General features: G+C 44.7%; 1 protein-coding gene and 1 long non-coding RNA gene across 7 annotated transcripts in view; one reads left to right on the top strand and one right to left on the bottom strand.

Moving 5' to 3' along the window:
- Positions 1-21,272, bottom strand: part of LOC136331995 (zinc finger protein 420-like) — a 107,104-nt gene that overhangs the window by 41,461 nt on the left and 44,371 nt on the right. The window contains exons 1-4 of one of the 6 annotated variants that reach the window (XM_066271209.1): positions 14,552-14,690; positions 10,557-10,773; positions 6,616-6,742; positions 4,800-4,928 (exon numbers count right to left, since the gene is read on the bottom strand). In XM_066271209.1, coding sequence (XP_066127306.1) covers positions 4,800-4,928; positions 6,616-6,742; positions 10,557-10,571 — 271 coding nt within the window. In that variant the 5' untranslated portion in view covers positions 10,572-10,773; positions 14,552-14,690. Of the gene's footprint in view, positions 1-4,799; positions 4,929-6,615; positions 6,743-10,556; positions 10,774-14,551; positions 14,691-21,272 lie in introns of those variants that run through there. The other 5 variants (XM_066271213.1, XM_066271210.1, XM_066271214.1 and 2 more) reach the window with 5 other exon arrangements.
- Positions 1-21,272, top strand: part of LOC136332021 (uncharacterized) — a 122,932-nt gene that overhangs the window by 84,379 nt on the left and 17,281 nt on the right. The gene's annotated exons all lie outside the window — the stretch shown is intronic.

Below are 21,272 nucleotides of genomic sequence, written 5' to 3'. Positions count from 1 at the left end.
CTCTAAAATCAATAAATATAATCTTTGAAAAAAACAAATGGGCCAAGGACCTAAGTAGAAATTTCTCCAAAGAGGACATACAATGGCCAAGAACATATAAAAAAATGCTCAATGTCACTAAACATTAAAGAAATACAAAAAATCCCACTTACAGGAATATATCCTAAGAATTCCAAAACGATTAATTCAAAAAAAGATATGTACCCCCATGTTCACTGCAACATTGCTTACAATAGCCAAGATCTGGAAACAGCCCAAGTGTCTGTCAGCGGATGCCTGGATGAAAGAGCGGTGGTACATGTACACAATGGAATACTACGTGGCCATACAAAAGAAAGAAATCTTACCTTTTTGATGGCATGGATGGACCTGCGGCTTATTATGCTAAGTGAAATAAGCCAAGTAGACAAAGACAAATATCATATGATCTCACTTATATGTGGAACCTAATGAACACAATAAACTTAGGAACAAAATAGAAACAGAAGAGGGGTCACAGGGCACAGATGGACAGCTGCCGAAGGAACAGGATCAAAGAAGGTGAAAGGATTAGGCAAGTTATATATACATAACACAGAGACAACAGGTACCAATTCCCAAAAGGAAAGGGGGGATGGTGATGGGCGGTGGCAGAGAGGGCGGCAAAGTGGGTAAAGTGGGAGTGAAAGCCTCTGCACAGGGTAGGGGGACATGAGGCAGGGAGTAGGGTGTCATATTGAGTGGGAAGCTTGAAGCCATGTCAACACAATAAATTAAACATAAAAATATTTTAAAGGGGGGGAATGACTAAGTAGTACATACTGGTACTTACAAAATAGTCATGGGAAGTAAAGTACAGAATAGTAAATACTATTGCAATAGCTGTGCATGGTACAAGTGGTACTGGAAAAATCAGAGGAAACACTTTAAGAATCTGTAAAGTACGTAATTGTCTAATGACTGTGGCACGCCTGAAACTAATACAAAATAATACTGAAAGAAAAAAAGAAAAAGAAAGAATATTCAGATACTCAGTTGGTTAGAACCCCATCCTAAAACACCGATGTTGGGAGTTCGATCCCCAGTAATGGCACATACTAAAAAGAAAAAAGAAAATGGAAAACAAGAATAGAAAATTTACCCCCAGAATTCTAAATACTATATACAAGTACTATTGAAAAAGAACCCTTGTAGATAACTAAAAATTCTGTGAGTGTGCCCCCACAGACAGCAAAAATTGACTGACCAGCCCTGGCCGGTTGGCTCAGCGGTAAAGCATTGGCCTAGCGTGCCCGGCCAGGGCACACAGGAGAAGCGCCCATTTGCTTCTCCACCCCTTCGCCGCACCTTCCTCTCTGTCTCTCTCTTCCCCTCCCGCAGCCAAGGCTCCATTGGAGCAAAGATGGCCCGGGCGCTGGGGATGGCTCTGTGGCCTCTGCCTCAGGCGCTGGAGTGGCTCTGGTTGCAACATGGCACGCCCAGGATGGGCAGAGCATCGCCCCCTGGTGGGCGTGCCGGGTGGATCCCGGTCGGGCGCATGCGGGAGTCTGTCTGTCTTTCCCTGTTTCCAGCTTCAGAAAAATGCAAAAAAAAAAAAATTGCCTGACCAGGCGGTGGTGCAATGGATAGAGCGTCAGACTGGGATGAGGAGGACCCAGGTTAGAAACTCCAAGGTTGTGGCTTGAGTGCGGGCTCATCAGCTTGAGCATGGCTCACCAGCTTGAACAAGGGGTTGCTGGCTTGAATGTGAGATCAGACATGACCCCATGGTCGCTGGCTTGAGTCGAAAAGTCACTGGCTTGAGCCCAAGGTCAATGGTTTGAGCAACAAGTCACTCGCTCTGCTGTATTTCCCCCCCTCCCTTCAAGGCATATACAGGAAAGCAATCAATGAACAACTACGGAGCCACAACGAAGAACTGATGCTTCTCAACTCTCTCCCTTCCTGTTTGTCCTTATCTGTCCCTCTCTGACTCTCTGTCTCTGTCAAAAACACACACACACACACAAAAACTAGCAAAAATTATGCATCACAGCATGTGTTATATATACAAGCAGAAAATTTCATAGAGAATGCACTCATTCAAAAACAGTATTAAAGTATAATTTAATGACATGCAGTATTTTTTTCAGGTTTAACATATTTCCGTTTTTCTTATACAAAATGTGTGGGTTGAAATCTACTTCACAGAAAAAACCCTTAGTTTCTAAATAACAAAACTATTAGAAAATTGTAAAATATGGAGAGAAAGACTGATCTTTAAACATTTCAGACTTAGCTGTATACCTCAGCTGGTTACAGCATGGTCCAGATACAAAGGTTGTGGATTAAATCCCTAGTCAGGAAACATATAGGAACAGATCTGTTTCTGTCTCTCTCTTCTCTCTCCCTTCCTCTCACTTAAAAGAAAAAAAAAAATCAATGAATGAGTTTAAAAAAAAATAAACTGAACATTTCAAATTAAGTATACCATGATTAAGAAGCATGCTGAGCCTGACCTGTGGTGGTGCAGTGGATAAAGCGTCAACCTGGAATGCTGAGATCGCTGGTTCAAAACGCTGGGCTTGTCTAGTCAAGGCACATATGGGAGTTGATAATTCCTGCTCCTCCCCCCTTCTCTCTCTCTAAAATAAATAAAGTCTTAAAAAATCGTAAAAAAGAATTTAAAAAGAAGCATGCTGAGAGCTCTGGCTGGGTAGGTTCAGTTGGTTATAGTCATCCATCATGCCACGGCTGTGGGTTCAATCACAGGACTCAGCACATACAAGAATCAATCAATTAATGCATAAAAGAGTGGAACAACAAACCAACCTCTCTCTCTCTCTAATAAAATCAATAAATAAATTTTTAAAATGAAAATAATTTCTAACTCAGTTTACAAAATAAAAAATTTTTAAAAAGCATGCCGAGAAAGCTGCTTATGCCTGCAATGAATTTAAATTGAGAAACAAGACATTTTCCTAAATATGCAGTGCCCGATAATTCTGTAACTCCAATTTACCAAAGGAGAACTTCTATATCATCATGTGTGAAACCGAAAGCAAAATTTTGAGCCCTGGCCGAGTAGCTCACTTGGTTGGAGCACCGTCCCAGTAAGTCAGGGTTACAGGTTCAAACTCCAGTCAGGGCACACATAAGAATCAACCAATAAAAAAAAATTTTTAAACACTCCAAAATAATTTTCTTTTCTTTCTTTTTTATTGAGAGGTGGGGAGGTAGGGAGGTGGGGAGGCAGGGAGGCAGAGAGACAAGACACCCACATGTGCCCCACCCCGGGATCCACCCAGCAAGCTTCCTACAGGGCAATGCTCTGCCCCTCTGGGGCCACTGCACTACTGCTAGACAACTGAGCTATTTCAGTGCCTGAGGCCAGTTCATGAAGCCATCATTAGCACCCAGAGCCAACTTGCTCGAACTATTCAAGCCTGTGGCTGCAGGAGAGGAAGAGAAGAAGAGAAAAAAAGAGAAGGGGGAGGGGCAAAGGTGGAGAAGCAGATGGTCACTTCTGTGTGCCCTGGCCGGAAATCTAACCCAGAACTTCTAAATGCTGGGCTGACGCTCTATTGCTGAAACAACCAGTCAGGGCCAAAAAAATTTTAAAATAAATAAGACCATGAATTTGATAAAGATCTAATCAAAACATGAAATCACATAGGACACAATCCCAGGCAGCTCTGGATTGAATTACAGAATAACAGTAATGAAAATAACAGGTAACAATAGAGACTTTTCTAAATGATGGGCACTGTTCTAAGGTCACATATGCAATAACTCAGTGAAGGACTCTTAAGAGGTAAACAGATACATTATGCCATTCTAACACAGAGAGTCTGGAGAAGGCAAACTAGAAATTTCTTTTAATCATTTTGTTTGTTTTGTTTTTTAGCAAGAGAGAAAAAGAGAAGAGAGAAAGAAAGAGAGAGACGGGACAGGAAGGGAGAGAGATGAGAAGCATCAACTTGTAGTTTTGGCACTTTGGTTGTTCATTGATTGCTTCTCATATGTGCCTTGACTTGCCTCTAGCTCAAGCAACCAACCTTGGGCTCAAGCCAGCAACCCTGGGCTTCAAGCCAGCATCCATGGGGTCACGTTTATGATCCTATGCTCAAGCCGACGACCCTGTGCTCAAGCCAGATGAGCCCACACTCAAGCCAGCTATCTCACGGTTTTGAACCAGGGTCCTTAGCGTCCCAGGCCAATGTCATATTCATTGCACCACTGCCTGGTCAAGCTACAAATTTCTTAAGTTAGTTCAGACAAAGCAAGAGAACATTATCGAGTAAAACAGAAAAATTAATTTTGTCATGTCTGGGAGGTAAATTGTGCTGTGATGAAATTACTGAGTCTAAATGCTGTAGGGTCCTGTTGGAAACCTCCTCAAGATTAAAAATGATAACATGACACCTATCCCCAGTGTTTCTGGGATTACTGCAAAAATTTCAGGATCTGAACCACTTCCTTCATAAAAGTCTTTTCACAAGAAAAACACAAAACTTAAAAAATAAAAAAAGCTTCAATACAATTCCTTATCAATGTGCTTCAGATTTTCCCAGGTCCCCAAAGCAACAGAAATGGGACCAGATCACAGCGGCCCTCACAGTCCATGGGGAGGACCCCACCCCCACTGCTAATGTGATGACGGAGGTCACTGGAGCAAAAGCAGAGTCCCGAGAGGATGCAGGAGCACGGGACGTGTTGGAGACCAGTGTCCCTCTATGACAACAGGGATACACCTGGGCCTCTCACAGCCCTTTCCACTGCAGCAGCTTCCCAACCACACTGTAAGGTCTGCCCTCCTCCATAACCTTTAGATCTCTCACCTGTGTCATCTGCCTCCTCATCCCACCTACCTGGGTGGAAGGATAGTGGTGTCTTTTTTATGGTCACATCCCAGCGCTCCTTCATTTGCTCCAAAAAGATGACCAGGACTGGCTTAGAGACAGAATGCTCTGTTGATTAGAAAAAGGGACATGAGATTTAAAAGAGATTCTTCAACTTTTTTTTTTTTTTAATTTATTGATTTTTAGAGAGAGAGGAGTGAGAGAGAGAGAGATAGAGAGAGAAGGGGGGAGGAGCAGGAAGCATCAACTCCCATATGTGCCTTGACCAGGCAAGCCCAAGGTTTCAAACCGGCAACCTCAGTGTTCCAGGTCGAAGCTTTATTCCACTGTGCCACCACAGGTCAGGCGAGATTCTTCAACTTTTAATCATTTGTTCTCAGGTGAGAAGACACTGCAGAATATTAAAGTAGTCTAGAAAATTATTTTCCAAAATACTGTTTTCTGATAGCACCTTAATTATTCTTGAAAACATGTAAAGTTTTGCCTGATCAGGCAGTGGCACAGTGGGTAGAATGTTATAGACTGTGACGTGGAGGACCCAGGTTCGAAACTCCAAGGTAGCTGGCTTGAATGCAGGCTCACGAGGAGCACAGGATCTCTGGCTTGAGTGTGGAATCAGACATGTCCCCATGGTTCCTGGCTTGAACCCAAGATCACTGTCTTTTTTTAATTTAATTTTATTTTTTTTAATTTTTCTGAAGTTGGAAACGGGGAAGCAGTCAGACAGACTCCTGCTCCGCCCATCTGGGGCATCACTGTTGCAACCAGAGCCATTCTAGCGCCTGAGACAGAGGCCACAGAGCCATCCTCAGCGCCCAGACCAACTTTGCTCCAGTGGAGCCTTGGCTGCGGGAGGGGAAGAGAGAGACAGAGAGGAAGGAGAGGGGGAAGGGTGGAGAAGCAGATGGGCGCTTCTCCTATGAGCCCTGGCCGGGAATCAAACCTGGGACTCCTGCACGCCAGGCCGACGCTCTACCACTGAGCCAACTGGCCAGGGTAAGATCACTGTCTTGATCAAGGAGTCACTCGCTCTGCTAGAGCCCCCAGTCAAGGTATATATGAGGAAGCAATCACTGAACTGAACAACTAAGGAACCGTAACAAAGAATGGACGTTTCTCATCTTTCTTCCTTCCTGTCTGTCTGTCCCTATCTGTCCCTCTCTCTGACTCTCTTTCTGTCTCTGTCAAAAAAAAATCCCCACCAAAACACATGTAAAGTTTTCAGACACTGAGTTCCTTTGTCATGTATATCACAAAGCCTTCCTTTTCTACAGCAGAAACTCCCACTTTGTTCCTTGAGAACAAGAATCTGAAAGTAAACCATCTAAACCAGAATTTTCCAAAGGATGTTAAACTAATAAAGAACCAAAACCTGCCTGACCAGGCGGTGGTGCAGTGGATAGAGCGTTGGACTGGGATGCAGAAGGACCCAGGTTCGAGACCCCGAGGTTGTCAGCTTGAGCGCTGGTTCATCTGGCTTGAGCAAAAAAAAAAAAAAAAAAAAATGCTCACCAGCTTGGACCCAAGGTCGCTGGCTCAAGCAAGGGGTTACTCGGTCTGCTGAAGGCCCGCGGTCAAGGCACATATGAGAAAGCAATCAATGAACAACTAAGGTGTTGCAACAAAAAACTGATGATTGATGCTTCTCATCTCTCCCCGTTTCTGTCTGTCCCTATCTCTCTCTCTCTCTCTGACTCTCTCTCTCTGTCCCTGTAAAGAAAAAAATAAAATAAAATAAAAAAAGAACCAAAACCCTACAGATGGAGAATAAGCTCTGGAAGGAAGTCATCCTCACCCAGGGAGACCAGGTTCCTGTAGTTCTCCAACATCACATCCATGTACAGTTTCCGCTGAGCTGGGTCCAGGCATTCCCACTCCTCCTGAGAGAACTCTACGGCCACATCTCTGAAGGCCAATGGTCCCTAAAAATAAGACACATTCACCAAGGGTAGAGGCAGTGTTCATGATGTCACTCAGTATAAAAACAGTGTTAGAAATGGTTTTGACCAAGGAGAGTATCCTGAATTATCTAGTAAGATCATTTTCACTTAGCAATATCCTCTATGTATTTTTAATTTATTTATTCATTTCAGAGAGAAGAGACAGAGACAGAGAGAAAGAAAGAGAGAGAGAAGGCAAGGAGGAGCAGGAAGCATCAACTCCCATATGTGCTTTGACCAGGCAAGCCCAGGGTTTCAAACTGGCGACCTCAGAGTTCCAGGTCGATGTTTTATCCACTGCACCACCACAGGCCAGGCCTCCTCTATGTATTTTCTAACACTGAGAAATGAGGATGATATGTGTCTACAAATGCACTGTGCAGTCTTCACTTCTTAGAAAAATAAGCTTTAAAATTAAGACATTGATACAGGTATACCAATCTTGGAGTATTGTATTTGTACAATTGAGGATTAATGGTGTGTATTTCTTTTTTTTTTCCTATTTTTTATTTTTTCTTTATTCATTTTAGAGAGGAGAGAGAGAGAGGGAGAGAGAGAGACACAGAGAGAGAGAGAGAGACAGGGGGGAGGAGCTGGAAGCATCAACTCCCATATGTGCCTTGACCAGGCAAGCCCAGGGTTTCGAACCGGCGACCTCAGTGTATTTCTTTTTTTTTTAGAGAGAAAGAGACAGACAGAGATAGATGAGACGGTAGAGAGATGAGAAGCATCAATTCTTCGTTGCGGCTCCTTAGTTGTTCATTGATTGCTTTCTCATATGTGCCTTGACCACAGGGGCTACAGCTGAGCCAGAGACCCCTTGTTCAAGCCAGGGACCTTGGGCTCAAGCTAGTGACTTTTGGACTCAAGCCAGTAACCATACAATCATGCCTATAATCCCAGGCTCAAGCCGGCGACCTTGGGGTTTCAAACCTGGGTCCTCAGTGTCCCAGGCCAATGCTCTATCCGCTGCACCACTGCATGGTCAGGCAATTGTGTATATTTCTTAGCTACAAAAATCATGGTGAGGTCGATTTGAAAATACTTCTTAAATTTTAACTGGAAAACAATAGATTTTAGTTTTCTAAAACAACTGATTCTCACTCAGGAGTTCTGGGACAGGACCTATTTTTCACTAGTGACACCAATGTCTCCATCCATGTGCCATACTTCTGAACAGCATAAAGAAAACGCAAGTAGACCTGACCTGTGGTGTTGTGATGGATAAGGCATCAACATGGAATTCTGAGGTTGCTGGTTTGAAACTCTGGGCTTGCCTGGACAAGGTACATATAGGAGTTGATGCTTCCTGATCCTCCACCCCTTCTCTCTCTCTCTCTCCTCTCTAAAATGAATAAAGTCTTAAAAAATTAAAAATAAATAAAACATAAGAAACATTTCATACATTGACTAAGTTTTCTAGATAGCTCTGGCAGGTTCACTCGATGGTAGATCATCAGCCCAGTGTGTGAAGATCCTGGGTTCGATACCCAGCCAGGGCACACAGGAGAAGCGCGCACCTGCTTCTCCACCCCTACCCCTCTCCTTCCTCTCTGTCTCTCTCTTCCCCTCCTGCAGCGAAGGCTCCATGGGAGCAAAGTTGGCCTGGGCGCTGAGGATGGCTCCATGGCCTCCGCCTCAGGGCACTAGAATGGCTCTAGTTGAGCAATGCCCCAAATGGGCAGAACATCGTCCCCTAGTGGGCTTGCCAGATGGATCCCAGTCAGGTGCATGCAGGAGTCTGTCTCTCTGTCTCCCCACTTCTCACTTCAGAAAAATCCAAAAATATAAAATAAAATAAAAAAGAGGCCCTGGCCGGTTGGCTCAGCGGTAGAGCGTCGGCCTAGCGTGCGGAGGACCCGGGTTCCGATTCCCGGCCAGGGCACACAGGAGAAGCGCCATTTGCTTCTCCACCCCTCCGCCGCGCTTTCCTCTCTGTCTCTCTCTTCCTCTCCCGCAGCCAAGGCTCCATTGGAGCAAAGATGGCCCGGGCGCTGGGGATGGCTCTGTGGCCTCTACCTCAGGCGCTAGAGTGGCTCTGGTCGCAACATGGCGACGCCCAGGATGGGCAGAGCATCGCCCCCTGGTGGGCAGAGCGTTGCCCCTGGTGGGCGTGCCGGGTGGATCCCGGTCGGGCGCATGCAGGAGTCTGTCTGACTGTCTCTCCCTGTTTCCAGCTTCAGAAAAATGAAAAATAAATAAATAAATAAATAAATAAAATAAAAAAGAAACCATTACTTGAAATCTGACCTCAAAAAAATTAATTTTGAAAATGTCAAGCCACACATACCTCCCATGTTCTGTACTCTAATAGTGAATTTAAATAGCAAGTCTTGCCTGACTGTGGTGCTGCAGTGGTAAAAGCATTGACCTAGAGTGCTGAGGTCACTGGATCAAAAACCCAGACAAGGCACACACGAGAAGCAACTATGAGTTGATGCTTCCCGCTCCTCCCACACCTCTTTCTATCTCTCTCCCTCTAAAAACAGATAGATAAGAACTCCTGTTCTGGCCTAGTACTCATTGATCATAGCATCATCTCCATATACCAAGGTTGCGAGGAGTTGATCTCCGGTCAGGCCACATGCAAGAATCAAGCAATGCATCCATAAATAAGTGGTAAAACATAGATATTTCTCTTTCTCTCTCTCCCTAACCTATTCTTAAAAATCAATTTTAAAAGCCTGGCCTGTGGTGGCACCCTGGATAGAGTTTGGACCTGGAATGTTGTAGTTGCCAGTTGGAAACATTGGGCTTGCCCCATCAAGGCACACTCCACAAGCAATGAATGAACAAATAGAGTGAAGCAACTATGAATTGACACTTCTTGCTACTCATCCCACTTTCTCCTCTCTATATAAAATCAATAAATAAAATCTTGAAATAAACTTAAAAACTGACTTTGGGCTAAATTTTTTTTTAGTAAATAACCAAATAGCAAGTCTTTATTATAAATCTAGTTAGTAAATCTCTGCTAACTACTCTTCTTTGTCATAATTTTCAGAGGTATTCTGACTAGTAAAAGGTGCATTTCCTTAATCCTGACCCCCAGAGCTGACGCTGCAGCCACATCTAAAGCCTACACTCCCTTCTTCACTGATGCCCGAGCCTCTGACCATCCCCACAGGGATGGTGGACACGGTGCCCTCCCAGGTTGATCTGTCACAGAGGGGATGTTTCCAGTAGTGGAAGGTCATTAATTCCAGACAGGAATTGTTCATGCCCTCAGGGAGCCCATATAGAGAGAACACACAGAAGGCTCTGGGGGTAAGAAGAGAAATATACAAGCTGCTGATTGTGACAATCATAAGAAGAGAAAATAGGTAAATAAGGTAAGCCTGACCAGGCAGTGGAGCAGTGGATAGAGTGTAGGACTGGGAAACAGAGGACCTAGGTTTGAAACCCCGAGGTCACTGGCTTGAGCGTGGTCTCATAGACATGTCCCCATGGTAGCTGGCTTGAGGCCAAAGGTTGCTAGCTTGAACAAGAAAGGGGTCACTCGCTCTGCTGTAGTCTCCCAGTCAGAGAAAGCAATCAATGAATAAGCAATCAACGAACAACTAAGATGCTGCAACGAAGAATTGATGCTTCTCATCTCTTTCCCTTCCTGTCTGTCTGTCCCTATCTGTTCCTCTCTCTGACTCTATCTCTGTAAAAATAAAGACAAAACCACAAAGTAAAAACATCCTCGCTAGGCAGGAACCTCAAAAGTAGAGAATTCAAAGTTGTGGGTCCTAAACCCACTGAAGTTAGGAGGAAAAGCAAACACAGCCTCTGCCCAGGACACATCGCTTACCTGAGAAGCAGCCATTCTGTCCTGGTCCAGCTCCTGCTTGTTCTCTCAGGTGACAGTATGTTGAGGAGTCAAGTCTGCATTTTGAGAATGTGCTGCCACAGGTGTCCACACAGCCCCTCTATCCACTTCCACCTCAGTCACAGACAAAAGGACCTGGAAAGGCTGAAGAAGACATCCTCTCCTGTCCTTCCTCAATGGAGTAAGGACAAATAAGCTCCTACAGAAAGAACAAACTGAGTTTCTATTCCGTTTTCAGGCACTCTCCCCTCCCAGAGAGTTCCACAAACACCTACAGCAATGAGAACGGGCACTGCTCTCCTGAACCCCAAAACCCAACACATCCTGGCCAGGTGGTGGCGCAGTGGATAGAGCGTCAGACTGGGATGCGGAAGGACCCAGGTTCGAGACCCTGGGGTCGCCAGCTTGAGCGCAGGCTCATTTGGTTTGAGCAAAAGCTCACCAGCCTGGTCCCAAGGTTGCTGGCTCCAGCAAGGGGTTGCTCGGTCTGCTGAAGGCCGCCATCAAGGCACATATGAGAAGGCAATCAATGAACAACTAAGGTGTCACAATGCGCAATGAAAAACTAATGGTTGATGCTTCTCATCTCTCCGTTTCTGTCTGTCTGTCCCTGTCTATCCCTCTCTCTAACTCTCTCTGTCTCTGTAAAAAACAAAAAAAACAAAACAAACCCCCCCCCCCCACAAAATCCTGTCACTTGCCCTGACAAAAGCCTGCTCCCAATTCACAAATGCATCCTGGGTGGGCCCTTCCCATCCCCCTCATCTTTCCCAGGCCCCCAGCCTGTGTTACCTTTACCTTTGCCATTTCTCCCCTATACTCTAAGAGCCTTTCTTTTGACTCTATAACTTATTTTCTTAGTCCACTTCTACCTTTGAGACTTTCAAATAAAATTTCTCATATAAAACTAAACAGCCTGACTGGTGGTGGTGCAGAGGATAGGGGGTCAACCTGGGACACTGAGTACCCCAGGTTCGAAAGCCCCATGTTGCTGGCTTGAGCATGGGATTACAGACATGCTCTCATGGTCACTGGCTTGAAGCTCAAGGTCACTGGATTGAGCAAGGGGTCACTGACTCGGCTGTCACCCACCCCCAATAAGGCATGTATGAGAAGCAATCAATGAACAACAAAAGTGACCCAAGTACGATGCTTCTCATTTCTCTCCCCTCCTGTCTCTCTCTCTAAAAAACAAAAACAAAAACAAACAAACAAAATACAAACAAAAACCACTAATGCATCAGAACCTTCCTGCTAATCTCTGGGCTTTGTTTAGAATCACCTGGAGCACCTCATTAAAACAAAGATGCTCTACCCTAACCAGTTGTCCAATCTGGGGAAGGGCATAGGTGATGTCATTTCTTAAAACTCATGCAATTCTAATCGAAACCCAAAGGGGAACAGTTTCAGCTTTCATGAGCATGCAGATCCCATGGGGTTGATGAGGGCTCCACTCTAAGCTGTGGTTCTGCAGGTCTGCAGTGGGGCTCAGGATACGGCATCTTTATCTAGGTCCCTACGGTGCCTGCATTGCTCCCCCAGAGCTGTTTTCGGCAGCACTGGCTGTTGGGGATCAGACACAGCACCCCTCAGACATCTGCAAAACTGAGTACTTGGAGCAGGAACTTCTACGACAGACTCCCTGGGCAGAATTCCTGATTCTTTTCCAGGAAATTACAGAGAATTATGCAAAGAAATATAAAATGATGAACACTCATTTTCATGCTGAAAACTTTAAAAAAAAAAAAAGTTAGTTATAAAAAAAACCTCATAAAATTACACAATGAAGAGGTAGTTTATGCCTGACCAGGTGGTGGCACAGTGGATAGAGCGTCGGACTGGGATGAAGAGGACCCAGGTTCGAAACTCTGAGGTCGCCAGCCTGAGTGCGGGCTCACCAGCTTGAGTGAGGGATCACAGACATGATTCCATGGTCGCTGCCTTGAAGCCTGCTGTAGCTGTGTCCCCCCACCCCCACCCCACTGTCAAGGCACATATGAGAAAGCAATCAATGAACAACTAAGGTGCCACAACAAAGAACTGATGCTTCTCATGTTTCCCTTCCTGTCTGTCTGTCCCTATCTGTCACTCTCTGTGTCTCTGTCATACACACACACAAAAAGAGATAGCTTGTAACAACCAAGTTTCATGTCAATCCAGCCCATCCTTCAATATTTTCAGAGTGGACAAGAGGGACTTGAGGGGGGAACGGCTCCTTGGTGGCTCACAGTCCCTACTTCAACAAATTACAGGAAGGGAAGGAAAAAGTTAGTGAACATCAGACTACCTCATGAAACCAGGTTCTCTGTTAAGATCATAGCCATACTTACCAAGTGTGTACTGAAATATACTACTATTGTTTACTAAGTACCAATGGATGCTTCAACCTATGATAACCACCAGAAAGGATGCAGGGCTCAGAATCTAAACTGGGCACAATATTTTTAATGTTCAAACTGCTTTATTTTTAGAAAAGGTATGGTTATGAAATATCACCAAGTTATTTCCCAGTTAATAACTATTTACAGATAAGCAGATATTCAACAAAGTTATCTCAATGTTTTAAAAAGTGAATTAAATGTGAGATGTAGAAGAAAAAATCTAAACGCATTAGACAAAAAAAAGAAAAAAAAAGAGGCAATGCTTTTAACATTCCTTTAAAAAGCATCCCTTAGTGACATATTCAGTCATTTCTTGTCATAGGTTACCTTCCTCTTGCCATCCCAGGGAACAAAAAGGAACCCAAGACTGACAGACAAGTCTCTCAACTCTGAGTTAATATGGACTTCACTTGAAATAATTATAAAATTCACAAACCTTATAAACTGAACATTTGTAATTCTCATTCAAATAGTTTGAACTGAAACAACTTGGCAACTGTTCAACAGGTTATAAAGCCACAAGCCAATGTGTCACCACTTAATCATGCACATTCATCAGCTCTGCACTCAGCAAACCGGGGGTTCCCCTTCTTCCCGCCTGTATGTACTTCTGTCTATGGATCTGTTTTTTTCCCTGCTTCTCTGCACCGTCGTCCTTCCCTGTCACTCCCCCCTCCCCCGCGTTTCTCCCTTTTCTCTATTCCTGTCCCTACACCTGTTCCCTGAAACTCTTGAAACTTAATTCACCTTTAGTTGCTCTATCTTCCTGATCTGAGTGCTCCCATCTCTATACATGTCTGTTTCTTCCTCCCGCCCATGCCTGCGTCCCGTTTGTCTTTCCTGCACCCCCCCCCCCCGCCTCATCCCTAAACCCCCCTTTCTCTCCCTACTCGCCCCCCCAGCTCTCCTCCTCTGAGCCACTCCCTCCTTCTGAAGTGCCCGATCCTGCGTCCCCACTTCTGCTTACCAGCCCCCTCCCTGCGCCCTTCTCTCCGGGCTCCTCCCTCTGTTCGGGTTTCTCCCCCTCGTGCTCCTCTCCCCGGTTACTGTCACTCTCCCCGTCGCGGTCCCATCCCCCCCCCCCCCCCGCACCCCCACGTGGCAGTCTCTTCATGGCCCCTCACTGACCTCTCCTCCCCTCCCCTCCCGTGTCTCTCTCAGTCCCCTGACCCCTCCCAGCCCGGCTCTGCGCGTCCCCGGGGCCCCTTCGCTGTCGCCGCTCCCACACAGCCTCCCCGCACGGGGCCGGGGGCTCTTCTGGGGACCCCTCGTTCTCGCCCCGAATCCCCGCCCCACGGAGAGTGTGCTCTTCCTGGGCCTCTTATTAAATGGGGGGGTCTCAGGAGGGGGCCCGCAGGTCCCCAGGCTGGGCGGGAGGGGGGAGGGCAGGATGGGGCACAAAGGGTCTGAGTCTCTACATCCTAACATTTTAAATGGCGCGAGCCCCGGGAAGGTGACACGCAGGAGACTCGGCGGCAGGCAGTGTCCAGCGTCCCGGGCGGGAGGTGACCACCCTGGTGAAAGGGCCACAGACTCTCCCCGGAAAACAACGCGGAGCCTCTGTACGGCAGCGTGTCACGGGGACCGCGCACTCACCGCTGTAGGAGGCTCGAGAGCCGGAATTTCAAAGTCTGTAGTGACCCTGAGGGTTCACGTGGGTAGGAATGTGGCGGGACATCTAGTTTAATCCAGAAAGATGGTCATCCGAGAATGCCCCGTGACCTCTGTTTCTTCACAGCCGCTTCCGGGTCTGTAAAAATCTGCGCATGCGCACCACCTCAAAAGCTGGGTGGGCCAAGGCGTGAGCGCTTACGCAATGGGCGGGAAGGGCAAACTGACCAGAACTGTGGGCTAGCGAGCGGAATGGAGGGATGAATGGAGCGCAGACTGGGAAGGCAGGACTGTGGCCTGGGCTCCCCTCTCCCTTGCTCTCATTCATTATAGCCTTTCCTTTTTCCTTGTGTTTGTCTTAAGGACATGATTACTCCTAAAATCTGTATGATTTTTTTTTTTTTTTTACAAAACCAATATTTTGTTGATCCTATAAGGATTCAATTTTGGATAAGATCTTGGCCACACACATATTTAAGGCCCTGGCTGGTTGGCTCAGTGGTAGAGCGTCGGCCTGGTGTGCAGGAGCCCCAGGTTCGATTCCTGGCCAGGGCACACAGGAGAAGCGCCCATCTGCTTCTCCACCCCTCCCCCTCTCCTTCCTCTCTGTCTCTCTCTAACCCTCCCACAGCCAAGGCTCCATTGGAGCAAGGTTGGCCCAGGCGCTGGGGATGGCTCTGTGGCCTCTGTCTCAGGCGCTAGAATGGCTCTGGTTGCAACAGAGCAACGCCCTGATGGGCAGAGCATTGCCCCCTGGTGGGCGTGCCAGATGGATCCCAGTCAGGCGCATGCGGGAGCCTGACTGCCTCCCCGTTTCCAACTACAGAAAAATACAAGGAAAAAAAAAATATATATATATATATATATATATTTGTTTTCTCTTAGATGTATATTGACTGATGTTTAGTAATGTTTCACTGAAAGTTAAATACATTGCCCTGTTTATTATATTCTAACATCTAGTATGAATTGTGATGCTCAATGAAGATACATCCTTCCTAAAATCCTTCCAAATTAGTTATGTATTTTTCTCTGAGTATAGTTGTGACATTTATCAATGAAGAATGGACCAAAACTGTCCCATCCTTATTGCAAAGGTTGCTTTTCACACTAGAAAGGATTCTTTCCAGTTGTGATGTGATAAGGTGCCAAGGAATTGCAAAAATTGTTAACAGTATTTTAAAAGGAAGAGTCAGGCCTCCTTACCCCTCCTCTCTGAAAAGAATAACAAGAAACAAAAAAGAGATTAAAGGGGCAAAAGTTAGTAACTAACTATAGTTCTCTGGAAGGACTGAGGCCACTACTCGCTAGACAGCAAAGAGGGTAAAACATCTGAAAACTTCCTCTTCCCCATCCTTAAGATCCTTTAGGAGACAATCTTTACATATCTTAATTAAAAATTCCTACACTAATTCTAACTCTTCATTCCCTCCTGGAGTCCTCAGAGTGATGTATACCTCTAGACAAAGGGATCATGAGCCCACTCCCCTTGCTTGAAATGTTATAAAGTACCATACCCCAGATTCTGAAAGGCACCGTACCTCACTCCATTGGGTTTATGTAGAGACACCCAGTCCAGATGAATTTTGAAGAGTTTTAAAGGAGGAGATTTATTAAATATGCTGGCTGCATATGGCTGACATGGGGCAGCAGACCCAAATCGTGCAGTTTCCAATATATCTCAGGGGCCGGTTTACATACCCTTAATCATACATGGGCGGGGGAGAGCATCACGTCATGGCACAAGCTGACAACATTTGTTAAGGGGATACACAGAAACATTAAGACTTTCAAGGTAACACAATCAAAGGTGTTTACAAATCTTTCAGGGTTCATCTTCCCTCACTAGCCTAGAGGTATTTTACTCTCAAGATTCCAGGAAGGGGGAGGAACTACAATCAATGCAAGGTGGTATGTAAATTCTGTCTCTAATTGAAGGAGAAGAAGTTTCTCGGTTAACCTTTATTTTAGATTTAAAACTAAGTGGCCCATTGTTCTTGCAAGCAAGAAACTTCTACATTCTTTTCCCTCCCCTCCTCAAAGGAAGGACGGGACAGGAAAGCCTGACAGGAAAGCCTGACCTTTCCTCCCAGAATATCAATATTAATTTTTCAGCTTTTTGAGACTTGTTTGGAGGTTCTAGCAGGAGAGCACAGCTATTTGTATACCCTTGACCGAAGAACAGTCCTCTCCTTTATTGGGGAAAGTTGTCCTCTTCGACCGAGCATGCAGCTTTGGGAGGGATGCACATGGAGTGGTGAGGGAGCAAGTGGACACCTGCCTCGCCAGCCAGATCAGCCCAATCAACCCTGGCGATCAATGGGGTGACAGATGTCGCAGCCAGATCGCCCTCACATCCAATTTTTTAGCTTTTTGGTACCTTACAACAATCTCCACTGGTTTTATATCCTAAGTCAGATCCTTGACTTAATTTACTGAAGAGCATGAGGCTATTTTGTAGAAATATTAACTGATAACATATAACAGATATTTAACAGACAGCATTAATAGCAATACAGTTCACTAAAGAAACAAATATTACTGATTAATTTCCTATAAACTGTACAAACCTTTTGCAACTTACATAAAATTAACTGGCTTTTATAACAATTTACTTTTAGTCAGAACTCTTAATTTTAAAACCTTTAACCTTTAGTGACAATTAAGTTGGCTAGGTTCCCTTTTCCCTAAAGTGTGATTAAAAAAGGAGTCCTTAATGAGTTTCTTTATTCTATAGCTGTACGTAGACCAACCAGCTTCCGGTTTATGGTTGGAGTAGGGCACACTATCCTACCTTGGCAGCAGTGAAAGTTGTCAGGAGTATGGTGTGTGGACCCGTCCATGTGAAAGTCAGTCCTTGGGTGATGTACTGGATGTCCTTGCAATACTGGAATCACCTCTCAGACAGTCTTTTGAACAGTTTGCTAAGTAACCTGTAAATTCTGCAAGTACTTAAGGAAGGAGTGGTTATATTTCCTTTATTATTTGATTTATGCATTTTTCTTGCCCTGAAACTTTGGGGCCTATGGGCCCAATGTAACTTCAAATTAGTTCCTAATTAATATTGGATTCCTTTCCTACCAGCTTTGAGACTGTGGATATAAATGCAGGCCTAATACTAGAATGGGCAAACTAAACCTGGAAAGAATTCTATATAGCAACTTCCTAACAACTGTCACTGTAGCCTGTTTTAGAAGGAAAAGCTTTTATTTATTTTTCAATAATTTTATTAGTCTATTTTTAAATGTTTACCTGGGAAAATTCCTTTCCCTGTTTCTTTTTGTAATTTCCTTCTTTTGCTTATTATTCACTTGGACACAAATTAAATACTCAGATATTATGCCTTCTGTAATAGATTCTAAGTTTGGCTTCTCTAATTACCCTTTTCTGGTTGGCAAAATCTTTTTCTAATTGGTTTTGAATAAATCTTTGGCAATAAGGGTCCCAAAACCCCCTAGTTTTGGATGGCATTTTACTAATTTGAATTACTATGTTCCGATTTTCAGGCAGACTGGAAATATATACATAATAAACAATAAAATTAAAATAGCTAATGTTAACAAATACTATACCAAGTGTCTTAATACAATAAAGTGACTAAAGCCTATTAGATTATTAAACAAAAACAAAGTTCTAACAATAGAATAGGATTCAAAATAAAATTCTTACAGTCACAAATGTTCTTAACATGTTAATGTAATTGCACTAAGTCTATGTTGACACTACTACTGCTTCATATTATTTGCAAATGTAACTTAATTTTACTTTAGTCTGAGAAATGTCCCAAAGAGCAGGAGTCACATATATCCAGGAAAAGTTTACAAGGCACTGGAACTGTGGTCATATTTCTGCACTTTGCAGCTAGAGTCTAAGTTCTAATGACCACTGCTCTTAACTGGAATTAGGAGCAGGTCCCAGCCTACAATAGGCATGGGGGCATTAAGACAAGAGGAATAAAGGTGACACTATACATTAAACAAAGTATCAGAAATCAGACTGTCAATACCCACAGTAGAGATCTTCGAGGGATATATAAAACTCGAATATTAAGCAAGGCATAGTAAATGGCCCTCATGTTTACAAGAAATGAGATTAGTTTACCTGCTATTTGGAAGAAATATAACTTAGGCTCGTAAATGGTGACATGAGATGGGGCCAACGACTTTGGGTACCTTTAGCCTTCTGTGGCAAGCAGGCTGGGCAAGGTCAGGTCACAGGTAGCTGGATTAGGGCTGGAAGAGACTAAACCTTCCCTCTGTGGAGCAAGGGGGAAGCTTACCTTCTCATGTCCTGTTTTCTCCCACAGCAAAGGCATGTCCTCTGGTGGGCCGAGAAGCCTGGCAGGCTTTAGCTTGATGACCTTCCTTTCCATTCTTGAAGCAGGGCCCTGGTGGAATCCTATGAAGCCCTTCAGGGTGCTGGAGCCTTTAGGGTATATGCCAAGAACTGGTATTTTCCTAATCTCTTTTGGGCTCTATTGGCCTTTCCTGTTATTATGTTGGTCACTATAGATCTTAAAAGCCATGCTCAGAAGATCTCACTGAGGGGCTTGAGGGTCCTTATCTGTTTATATAAACTCTTGGAAAAAGACAAAAACAATGTTATTAGCTGGATCAAATAAAAGGGGGCAAAAGCTTACAAGAGAAACAGGTTAGTTTGGTGTCTCCTTTAGAATTCCAGAGTCTTTCCACTGCTGAATAACTCAGTACATTAGTATTCAAAAGAAATTTCAAACAAAGAGCATGATAAAAATAGATTTGCAGGAGTTCCAGGATATGACTCCCTTTCTTATATTACTTAGCACTGAACAATATTGTTGCAAAATGGTAATAAACTAAACATTACATAAAAAGACATTAACAGATCCTAATATTTAAACCAAGACTTCAATATTACAGAGCTATAAAACCTTAAATAAAAAGGATTAACAAAAGGCCTTTGAAATAACATATATATATTTCTTCTTTTTTTTTTTTTTTTTTTTTTTTCCATTTTTCTGAAGCTGGAAACGGGGAGAGACAGTCAGACAGACTCCCGCATGCGCCCGACCGGGATCCACCCGGCACGCCCACCAGGGGCGGTGCTCTGCCCACCAGGGGGCGATGCTCTGCCCATCCTGGGCGTCGCCATGTTGTGACCAGAGCCACTCTAGCGCCTGAGGTAGAGGCCACAGAGCCATCCCCAGCGCCCGGGCCATCTTTGCTCCAATGGAGCCTTGGCTGCGGGAGGGGAAGAGAGAGACAGAGAGGAAAGCGCGGCGGAGGGGTGGAGAAGCAAATGGGCGCTCCTCCTGTGTGCCCTGGCCGGGAATCGAACCCGGGTCCTCCGCACGCTAGGCCGACGCTCTACCGCTGAGCCAACTGGCCAGGGCCAAAATAACATATATATATATTTCTAACATGAAAAATACTTTTCCACAATAATGGGGGAACCATAAGTACCACTCCTAACCCAGTGGTTGGAAAACCTATTAGTTAATAGAGCCAATTATTAACAGTACAATAACTGAAATTTCTTCTGAGAGCCAAATTTTAAATTTAAATTATATAGGTAAGCACATTCCCTACTGAGGCAGCACCTACATGTGGCACTCCATCGGAGAGGTATACCCAAAGGGCAAAAAGCCTTATGTGGTCCACTAGCTGTTTACACGAGTGAGTGGCAGTTTGCCGACCAGGGTTCTTAGGAAAGGGGGAAGAGGAAGAGGCCTCCGATGTGCCTGTCCCTTTTGCATGACCTGAGGCTAGCTGAACCCCAGCCTGGCCAAGTGCAGGATGACAGCAGCAGCGAGGCTTCCAGCTTAGTTCCAAAGCGGCACCTCCCCTTCCCAGGGCTCCTGTTCTCTCTTTTTCCACCGCCAGTTTAGGGACACAGTTGCCATGGGAGAGGTGGCGCGGACAGGCGGGCATTTGGACCTAGCATTTCCAAAAGTCAAGCCAATTTTTATTCCCTTCTCTCGGCAGCTGTCTAGCTTTATTTCTTAAAACAAAAGCAACAGATTAAAATATAATTTTTACAAATTTACCCTCCTAAGAGTGGGCTGCTTTAGCCTATGAGGTTTCCAATTTTCCCAGAATTCCCTGAAAATTCTTTTTACAATTTTTATTATTGTGGCTAATGCAGTGGGTCTTCCTCACTTCTGCTGTTACTATAGGCTTCTGGGGGTTTAATGAAAATGAGCCTTGGCCCCTTTAGTCCTCAAGATTTAGGACCTAGAACTTCCCTTGGCTGCTCTTAGTATGGGACATTTAATTTTCCAATGTCCCTCTTTCTTGCAATACACACATTGATTTCTTCCCAAGGGAGCCCTAGTTCCCCTCGAATCGCTTCCTTCCTCTTGTTCTGTATTTCGCTCCCATGGGGCCCCTTATCCTTAAAAGAGTTCATCTCTTGGAGTGCTGCTACTGCTACTTCAGCTATCCTTTTATCCTGTTTTACCTCAATTGTCTCCCTATTATGAAAAACTTTCTGAGCTATTAAAATTAACTGGGACTTACTCATGCCCTCAAACCCTTCTAGGTTTTGAAATTTCTTTTTAATATCTGGGGCTGAGTCACGAAATCCAAATTAATAGCCACGCTGTTTTTGGTAGCATCCAGGTCTATGGGGGTATACACCCGGTATGCTTCACAAAAGCATTCAAAAAATGCAGCGGGGGATTTCTGCGGATCCTGGATAATTCCAGCAACCTTCAAGAGGTTGGTGG

This window comes from Saccopteryx bilineata, chromosome 3 (genome assembly GCF_036850765.1).
Source record: "Saccopteryx bilineata isolate mSacBil1 chromosome 3, mSacBil1_pri_phased_curated, whole genome shotgun sequence".
Taxonomy (NCBI): Eukaryota; Metazoa; Chordata; class Mammalia; order Chiroptera; family Emballonuridae; genus Saccopteryx; species Saccopteryx bilineata.
This window is presented reverse-complemented; position numbering and strand designations above follow the sequence as displayed.